The sequence below is a fragment of the Hippichthys cyanospilos genome, unplaced genomic scaffold, assembly GCF_059441005.1.
Source record: "Hippichthys cyanospilos isolate Australia breed blue-spotted pipefish unplaced genomic scaffold, RoL_Hcya_1.0 HiC_scaffold_175, whole genome shotgun sequence".
NCBI classification, from domain to species: Eukaryota; Metazoa; Chordata; class Actinopteri; order Syngnathiformes; family Syngnathidae; genus Hippichthys; species Hippichthys cyanospilos.
The window spans coordinates 2,501-12,866 of record NW_028283531.1 but is presented as its reverse complement, the minus strand read 5'-3'; the positions used below and the strand labels follow the sequence as shown (position 1 = coordinate 12,866).

Genomic DNA, 10,366 nt, shown 5'->3' with positions numbered 1-10,366 from the left:
ATTCAAGCAGCGCTTATAATGAATGCAATCGTTCGAGAGCCGATATTCATATCTCAGCGTCAGAGCTCATTGGGTCCGGGATAGCCCAGTCCAATAACCTCCAAACAAAAAATCAAATAGACGAATCACAAGTTTTTTGTTTTTTTTTTCTCAAGACAGTTCATGTTTCACCGCGAGAACAAATGTGGGCAGGGTCACATAAAGTCATGTGAAATACCATGGGGTGTAAATAAATAAATAAATAACAAACAAAGACTGACACTCAATATCCAGAAACATGCTCTTCTGATGGCCTCCAATCCTGCTGAGTGCCTCACAGTCAAAGCGGCCCAGGTCGGCAAGCCTCACGCTGCTGATGGTCAGTACTGATTTGCCATGGAGGCCGCGCACATCAAAGCGTCCGTCCTGGCTCTGAGGACAAAAAGTGTTTAGCTTCAGTGAAATGTGTACAAAGCTAAAGGTCAAGTTCATAACAACTACCTTCACAATAATTATGAAGGCATTCCATTTGTTTGGTGACATATTTTAAAATTCAAAAAATATATTTTTTGAACTCAAGGATCCTCTTTGTTCAAAATCAGTGTGCTACATCTTCGACAATTGGCATTTGCTGATTAATACGGTCCAAGAATTTTTCTTTTTTTAAACTGCGTTCTTTTGCTGCTGTTCTGTTTGGCAATTTAGCAACTTAGTTAGGCTGCACGGTGGATGTTAATCCATCAAACTTCATTTGTAAAGCGATTTTCAAAGAAAAAATGCGACAGTAACTTGGGTTAAAATGGACCCTACTACTTGACCACACACAAAGACGTGTATGATCGATAAAAATAGGAGGGGGTTCATGATATGATCCATTTCGACCTGTTGAACATTGATTGATTTTTCTTTTTTTGTGAACACAATGAATAATTGTTTGAAAAAAGATGACACTAAATAATGTCTTGTTTTGTTTTTTTTTTCTTCGAACTTGTTAGACAGCATCTGTTGCAATTTGCACAGAAATTATTTCAAAATGTGGTCAGAGAGAAAACGGTTTGAGAGCGTACCAATAGACGAAAGAATACAAAAAAAACAGACAAGATTGCAGTTGACCTTCACATACTCTTTTCAGCACCCACGGATTCACAAAAATAAAACAAAGTTCTAAATGTATATTATATATGTATATAACAACCCCAATTTTTTTTTTTATACAGAACATTTTTTTCCCCGCCTAAGCATTTCAGTAGGCATCATATAAATGCAAGGTTTCGCTATGTATTAAACAGCATTAAGAGCGGCCATGATATGAGTGACTATCCAACTCCAAACTTCCTGTATAGAGTTTTTGTCTGGTGAAATTGCAAGGGCCCTATGTAGGGTCACAATTGGAGGAAGAGTACCAGCATCAAGCATGTAAATGCCACAGGCTTGTGTCCGCTGGCACAGGCTTGTGAATCAATAGCATCATTAATGCATATGATGCTCGGAAAAAAACAAAACAAGATTTAAAAAAACAAAAATTAGTGAACATATAAGGTCATGTGTATCATATATACTGTATAAATATTCAAATCAATTGACAATATGTCCTTAAAAAATGCAGAAATAAGATCTGTGCTGTTTGTATTATCAATATAATTGACAAGATGTATCCCCCCTCCAAAAAATAAAATACAAACTTATTGTTGTTTGTATATATTTTGTTTGTTTTGTTTGTTTCTGGTGCCGCCGAAAACCCTAAAATCCTCCAATATTACGGTAACGTCTGAAGACAGAATATTTGACATTAACTGTTACCAAAAGCAGGGACGGAGCCCGAAAATTTTCTATGGACTGGCCATGGTGGCATGCGCAGACTGGCCAGGTGGCATGCGCAGTCGGGGTTTTATGAAATAAAATAATTATTTTTATTTCATTTCATACACTAAATTTAACTGTAACTATGCTGTTAATAAAAACAACTAGCAGGTATCAAAGGGTCTAGTAGTGCTGCATGCATGTAATATTGGCAGAAAAATCACACATAACAATAGTTATGTGGTGTAGGGGTGGGCTGGACACGCTGTAGCTCCTTCACTGACCGGAAGCTTTAAAAAAAAAAAAGTAATTGAAGTCTGAAGAATGGAGTACGGCAAAAAAGCATGTTCCTCAAATAATTATATATTATATATATAATATATATAATATATATATATATATATATATATATATATATATATATATATATATATATATATATATATATATATATATATATATATATATATATATATCCCCCCTAACAGACAAGGCGTGGATTGAAGCAGTACCTGAAGGCTGTTGGAGACACAGTCACCAAATCCAGAACCGATGATGCATTTTTGCTGTTCTCTTTTCATTACCACCCTGACAGTAGCTTTTCTTCAGGAGTATTTGTTGCATTGTAGTGTTCTCTTGGGCTATACACTATGGGGCAGCAATGGCTATAAACAGTAACAAGGTCATGCATCATCAGGTATCCACTGTTAGTGCCTGAGCAAATGGACCATTGCCATCTGAGACGATCGAGCTTCTCACTACATGACTACATGACATCCTGTTGGATGGGGAGCTACTGCTATGAAAATAGTTTTTGATGTGAAACACAGGACTCATGCATATTTCACAAAGTAACTGCACATGAAAGAAAATGTTACATGACAGGCCTCATTAATTCGATTCCAAAATCAGCTATTGCCACTCTGTCACTTTTGATATCGTCAGATCCTGAGATCTGCCTCAATCTTGTTATAGTCCTTCTGTGATGCATTTTCACAAAACCAGGCTTATTTATGTCTCTAAATAAATGTAGTCAAACAATTAACATTGAGATGTTGATACAATCTTGTTCCACACGATCCTCTTTAAAATAATAGATAATACATGGAGGTAGCTCACAATTTCACAACATTACAACAATTTGAACGTTGCTGATTTGAAGTCCATAGTTTTAAGGCAAAAGTCATCAGAGCATAGTTCACTCCTATAGGCCAGTATTCCTCAACCACGAGTCCAAAGACCAGGTGGTACTATGAGACTGACAAGAATTTATTTATTAGTGACTTAAGACCCTGAGATCGAAGAGCCCACTCCGGAGTTTCCACACACTGCTTCCTCAAGGGAAGTTGCTTCGGTGGAATTGAGGAGGTCTTTGACGTATTCTGCCCATCGGCTCACATTGTCTCGAGTCGAGGACAGCAGCGCCCCATCTCCACTGTACACAGTGTTTTTTGAAAATAGTGTTTTTTGAATTTCCTCAAAGCTGTCTAGAATTCGCTTTCCATGGCCTCAATGAACTCCTCTCACACCAGAGTTTTTGCCTCTGGGACCACTAAAGCTGTAACCGCTTTGCCAGCTGCTTTTGGACTCCCATGGGACAAAATGCCCCAAGAAAACTCTTACTTCAGCTTGATGGCATCCCTTACAGCTGGTGTTCACCACTGGGTTTGGGAATTGCCTACTTGACGATGGAGACGCGGAACATGGTCCGCTCGGACTCAGTGCCCCCCACCTACCCTAGGAGATGGGAGAAATTCTACGGGAGGTGGCAGTTGAAACTCCTCTTGTATGATAGACAACACCCTTGTGAAGTTGTCAAATCAAATTTTCAGAGCTTGCAGAAGTACAAACTGTATCTCGCTAGTAGAGTACATTTTCCACATTGGCATTTCTCAAAACTTGCCGAGATTAAACAGAAAACATACCATGCCCAGAAATGGCACCAGCATGCATACTATACTGTATAGCAAATCTAATGCAAATGTATCCCTCTTTCAAACTATACATTGTTCCCTCATCTTCAGCAGTTAACCGGGAGGCTCCACTCCAGTTCAACGTCTGAGGGCCGTTACTCCCAGGGCAACTCCGGCCCTCCGTGTTCCCCGACTACAGCCAAGTGATGGAAACCAGAAGGGATTAAATAAGGTTTAATAATGTAAGATTTTATATGTGCACTGCAATAGGTCAACATCCAAGGAGTGCCAGTGGCATGTGCATTTACAGTTAACTCATCTGTTTGGCATGTAGGGAATCTTCACAGTGCGTCTCTCTGCAATATAGCTAAGTGAAGCACGAAGGGTGCAAAATATGGAGCACAAAGTAGCAAGGGAACACTGTAATCTAAAGGGAACTGTACTGTCTGGTGGAAATGTTTTATCTTGCAATGTTTTCCTGCACAATGAAAACATATCTTCCCCAGCACATTGAGCACAATGTAATGTCCCCAGTCCACCAGAGAACACTCCATGTCGTCTCTGCTTTATCCTATTGAGTTTGTCGGCACTCTTATCTTGACAATACTGTCAGCCAATCAGCTGCAGTGGCTCATCACTTCAGACTTTGAATGTTTACGTTGCCAGCAGGGGTCAACGGGATTGGAGAAGTACACGCACACTCTGAATGTTGAAGATGGAGGGAACAGCTAGGAGGAGGAAGGGAGAGGAGGCCTTCCAGGAGGAGAGCTTCGAGTCAGAAAATGACCAGCCAACAATCTCTCGCCCAAACCACCACCCCCATTCCACTCCTCGCAGCCAACTGCCGGGTGTGTGCGTGGAGACCAAGGCAGCCTCCAAAGCCTACCCTATTTGATATGCAGCTCAGTGTAAGGCAAGTGGCCAGCACATAACAGTGAAGTGCAGACACACACACACATACAGTGCAGGCAGAGGTTCCATGCATGTTCATGCAATCACACATGCACAGTGCGCAGGGGGCAGGTGGGACAACACACGGCTAAAAAGTGCATAGGTTTAAAGGATTGGTAAAGAAGAGAAAGTATAGAATGTTGTGTTCTAATAGAATGCATAAGTAATATAAAGAAAGCATGGGGGTTTCAGATTGGTGGGCTGAGACACTTGCATTGCAATGGTTGAGACTTATTAGAAATGCCAGCTGTAAATGTCAGCATGGCTTGAAACTAACTGTCGTCCTCTTTCTTCAGATTTTTTTTTTTTTTTTTTTTCCCTGTGCTGTTCACGTTTGACTCCTACGTTGCCTCATCTATGCGGCAAAGACAAAATGTTTTGAAAGCAGTTGTTGGAACAAAAGACAGCAAGTCCATAAACCAGTCCATTTGTAGCTGAAGCTTATAGATGAGCCTAAACTACCGCAGATTCTGCTTTGCTATTAAAATCAGATAAAGCCATACCGCTCTTTTAGCTGACGTTTATCTCCTCTTTTGTCCTTGTCCCAAAGAATTTCTCTTGAAACGCAGATACACATATTGCCAAGCTGCAGCCTTTTTCAAGGCCTCACAACCATAGACGTTGCTCCAGGTCTGGTTATCTGTACCTGCTGCTTCTGTGCCTCTGAAAATTTCTAATGTCAACATTAGTGGTAACATATAAAAACAACAGAGAAGGACTGAACAAAAAAGGCGTTGAAAAGAAAATCCTTTTCTGCATACGCTGCAAGTAGTGAAAAATGCAGGCGAAAACTAATCTCGCGCTGGAAAGAAAGATTGGCATCAAAGTGGCTTAATGTGTTCCATTAGCATGCTGTACACCTATTCAGCTTGTGTTTCTTCAACCACTGGTTCTCAAAGTGGGGTCCGTGGACCCCAGGGCTCCATCGCCTGACTGCAAGGGGTCCGTGCAATTACTCGGGTTATTAATAAAACATGTATTTACATCACTTTATTTGAGATTGCATTGTGAATGTATTCCTGACTCTTCAGTAAAGGAATTAATTCAACAGTTTAATATATTTTTAAAAATGTAATAACGTTGTTATTCGTCAAATAGATTCACGTAATCCACGTCATCGTCAAAGAGCTTGATTATTTATTCACTAAATTGTTGGAAGCAACCTTTTTAGGGGAAATTGACCCCTTAAAATGTTATGAGAAGGCATGCCATGTGTAATTTTTATTTGATAAACTTCAGTATGGCTGAAAAGTAACATTTGTTGATATATTTGTTGAAATAGACTGAGTTTATTATGAAGAGGCATGCAATTTGCAATTTTTATTTTGTCAACTTCAGTATGGATGAAAAGTCACATATATTTGTTTTTATATTTGTTGTCAAATTCAATATGTTGGTGACCAAAACGGGCACTTTTGGTTTAAATTCTTATCATTTTTTTTGGTGTTTGTTTTTGTTTAGTTGCCGCAATGGGGGTCTCTGGGAAATGTAATTTCCTTAAAGGGGTCTCTGACTGCAAAAGAAACCCTGCTCTATACAACTTTATTTTAAATTGCCTTTCAAGATGAAACGATAAATAAACTTGCATTTAAGGAGTATAGCACTGTTCTACCCTAGGTACTCAAATTACTTTACACTTAATGCATACATTTACCTACTGATGACAGATACGGCATCAGTAGCACCTGGGGCTTCAGAGTTTTGCTCAAGGACGCTTCGGTCACATGCGTCAGGGGATCGAACCCTGACATGAACAGCATTGATAAGCTTTTTTTTCTCTGGATTTGTTTTTTCCTTTGAGGCAAACAATCTTAGAGCCTGCCCGATCTGGGTTTGCCGCTTCCTGAACCTGTTGTCGGTAGCGGGGACATTCTTTGAGAAAGTCCCTAGCATGTTTCAGTATATGAGGGGACTCTTAAGAACAAAGCCAGTCCAGTTGCCTTGATTCTAGCTTTGCAGGTTATCAAAAGATGGAGAAACTCAATCGATATTTTGCAGGAGAATGTATGAATCCTTTTTAAATGGTTGTATTTTAAGATTCATTACAACATATTCACTGCCACTGACAGCTATATAAGGCAAAGATCCATTTTAACAGGGCTAGAGGAGAATGAGTTGAGGAGAAACGTACAAACAGAGGGTCTACAATAACTTCAATATGTGTGTCCACACTGGATGTCATTGTGCACAAATGAAGTACCAAATGGCTCTTTTGGCACTCTACCTTGTCGACACCCACAAAGGTCCGCCCATCAATGGCTCGTCTCCAGGAGATGTCCGGCAGCGGCTCGCCCTCAGCGATGCAGGATATCATGACGGCGTTGCCCTCCACCGCCGTCACATTCTTCAGCTGTGTGATGTGGGGCTGGACTGGAGGATATCTCGGCGAAGTGGAGAAATGAACATTAAAGGGAAAATAAAAGAGAGAGGATGAGAGCGCCAGTCAAAAAGAGGAGGAGATGAAGGCTGTGCCAGCAGGTTTAAGCACACGCACAGATGATGCATGACTGAGGTGCTGATCATTTATAAATCACAGGCTTCTGCTTCTGTCAAATAGTGGTGGAAACCCTCTGGCCCATTTTCAACAAATTTACAGATGAAGCAGGTCCATCTTTCTCACACATCCAGCCTTTCTCTGCTGTGATGCCTCTTCCGCCTTTCCAGGCTCTGTTTGGAATGATGTTTCTCTGATTCCGGTCCCAATCCCAAGTGGTGTAAAGGGTGCTAGGATCACGAGTTCCAGGTAAGGAGCTCAAAGCAAGCTTGAAATATTAGTATTTGGAGGACAGAGCGCATGATGTACAACTGATGGATAACATTTATACGTTTTTATGAGTCAGAACATCAGTTCATTAGTTTGCTGCACTTGATGAAAGCTTACCTTGTAGAGCCCGGTTTATGCTTGACACGCGAACGCTCCGCGCGGAAAGGAGACGCGTGGAATCTCGCTGGCACGCGTTTTGCAGGCCTTAATACTCGCTGCGGGTTTCCCCCACAGTCAGCCAATCCCATGCTACAGGTGGCAGTAAATGGAGTCTACATCATACAAACAAGACTCCTCGATGACAGAGGTAGAGAATCCTAGATGATTCAATCGATCTAAATTCTGCGTGCACGTCAGGAGTTGTTTATGGTATTTAGGACACGGTTGTCCTTTTCAAAAAGGTGTTTGTACCAGCGAACATCCATAAGCAGTGGTTTCTCTGCCATGTATTCCGCGTGGTAAAAAAAATTCCAGCGCGCACCGCGCTGCTGACCCGCACAGAGGGGCGGGGTGGCCGAAATGATGTCATTTTAACACGCGGAGCCGCGCGGAGCTTGTCGACCTTTCAAGCATATACCAATCTTAAAGAGGTACATTTATACCGGATCTGACTTTTCCAAAGCAAACCAACATAGCGCATTCTCTCCATTGGGATCAATAACTGTCTGAACTAAAATATGAGTGATTACTGCTGCATTCTACGTGCTTGCGTGAAGGGACTATTACAGTACAGTACATTGGGGTAATTTCTCAATCAAAATATGAGTTTCTTTGGTGGCAATATCTCCACCCTTAAAGACCTTGTTGCTGCCACACCCCTTTCCCATCGTCCTCATTGAACGTTGACTGCTTTGAAAGTGCGGGCGTGCGTTTAGTAGGCTCGGGCGCGAAGACGGAATTCCTTGTTTAATGATGTCACAAAACAGATAATGCGAGGACCTGGAGTTTTCTTCGATATGTGGGCGGTGGTGCTGAAAGTGCAACAATGAGCGGGAATTCTCAGACAGGTCAAGGAAAATAACACTTTGTGGGTGTTTATGGAGGGTAATTAACTTGTAACATAGTTGAATTACCGTGATAATATAGTAAAACATAATTACTGTGATATAGCCTATTTTGCTTATCTGTGGCTGTTGATGATTTTCAAATTGGAAAATGAAAGAGTCAAGTGAGAACACTGGTCTTGCGGAAAGCACGAACCATAAAATCATAGTTGCCTTTTGCTTTTAATCAAGGTGACAGATGCTCACCACTGCTGCATACTGCATGTAGAGTATACAGTATCTGCCTAAATCGTGAGTGCATATAGATGAAAACTTGTCAGTGGAGTAGAACAGATTCAAACATTCCATCCATCTTATGTATTCATTTCACAATTGTATTCAAGACGAAGCTCTTTTGAGAACTTGAAAAGGGGCAGAGATTAGATATGTCTGCTTGTGCTCAGTCAGATTGAACCAAGCAAACCACAAGTTGTACCCTATTTGAAACATTTAATCGTGGGATCCAATTGTTGAAATTGAAGCTCGGATGAATACGTTACCTTGATGGAACAAAGAAAATGTTAACGTTCTGAAAGTAAATCTTTGATGTACCGCATTTTTCAGTGCGTTACAAAAGGCATAAGGCCGACTTGGCTTAAGTGACTCACCGAATACTTTGAGAAAGAGCTCCCTCTCCTGAGAACCTGCCTTGTTGGTGGACTTGCAGTTGTAGAAACCTCCGTCACCCTGACGGATGTTGCGGATGGTGAGCATGCTCCGCCCCTCTTTCTCTTGACTCAGAATGTACTGATCTGATGGCTCCAGTTGTTGGCCTTTCCTGCACAAATATAGAGCACAATCACAAGAAGAGTGACATGAATTGTCTTTCTCAAATGAATCGTTTTTTTTTTTCTTTCCCCGTGCTACAATTTCTCAAACTCTTGTCACTAGGAGAGTTCTTCCTCTGCTCAGGACATGTGTCAATGTTGGCAAGGCTGACTTGTATTGTATCGACTAAACATGGCTGCGGGCTGCTGGACTACAGCATTGGCGATATTCATCAGATACCGTGTGAGGCAAGTTCGAATTCCTAAACCCACTTGTCGTTTGGCTCCGGGCGAAAAAAAATAAATTTTTCCTGCAATTTTCCAAGGAAGATTTGTGTTTTTGCCTTTAATTCCGCATTTCACCTTATGTTATGTGCGTACGCGTGTGTTTGTCTCTACAAATATTCTAAGTCTCCAATATCTACCCGATATGGCATAAAACACGTGCTCTTGCACAGAAGTCCACGAGCATATTCTATACTTGGTCTTTTATCGTTTTTCAATTCAGTTTGCACAATGGCTGAGGTATGAAAAGAGAACAGGGTCCACCTTCAGACTGAATGTCCAACTTATCAATTCCATCAAATGAATAGGCAAGAATAAAAATGTGTTTTCATTCATATCATTTTTCAGGTAGAGAATGCAAGCTGTAAACATAGGCATTTGTGCTTTTTTTTGCAAGGCTATAGTTTGGGATTTGTGACCGCTGTGTTTGCTTAGATGCACACACCTACACACGCACACATACACACACACAGACGCACAAATACAACGTTGTGGCCCTGGCTGCTGGAGGAAGACTTAGCAAAAATAATTGAAAGGCAGCAGAGGAAACAACAAAGCCAAGTAAGAGCAACATTGGGGAGGCAAAAAGGAAATGAAGAGAGGGCCTCACCCTCGGCAGAAGCAGCACGAAACAGGCGGCTCACTGGGTGTCATTATGCTGACTGACAGGCAGTCCATCACTCAAAAGATGCATGGGTGCAGGGCCAAAATGCGACGGGCAGGTTTTTGTTTTTTTCTTTCATGTTCCAGGTTTGATTTTCTTCTGCTCTTTCTTGCTCATGTTTATTTTGTCTCGTGTGTCAGTGTCCTAACAGGAGTTGGTTCGATTTTGTCCACCTGTTCTCATCAATCTGCTTTTTCTGT

General features: G+C 41.2%; 1 protein-coding gene across 1 annotated transcript; it reads right to left on the bottom strand.

Moving 5' to 3' along the window:
* Nucleotides 1-260: 260 nt before the first annotated feature.
* On the bottom strand, nucleotides 261-10,156 carry LOC148404810 (neural cell adhesion molecule 2-like; the record flags this gene model as incomplete). Its single annotated transcript, XM_088407350.1, has 4 exons — nucleotides 10,113-10,156; nucleotides 9,059-9,228; nucleotides 6,868-7,013; nucleotides 261-411 (listed from the first exon to the last, which is right to left on the bottom strand). Coding segments are annotated over exons 1-4 (511 nt in total), but the record flags the coding sequence as incomplete, so codon positions are not given.
* Between the last annotated feature and the right edge of the window lie 210 nt (nucleotides 10,157-10,366).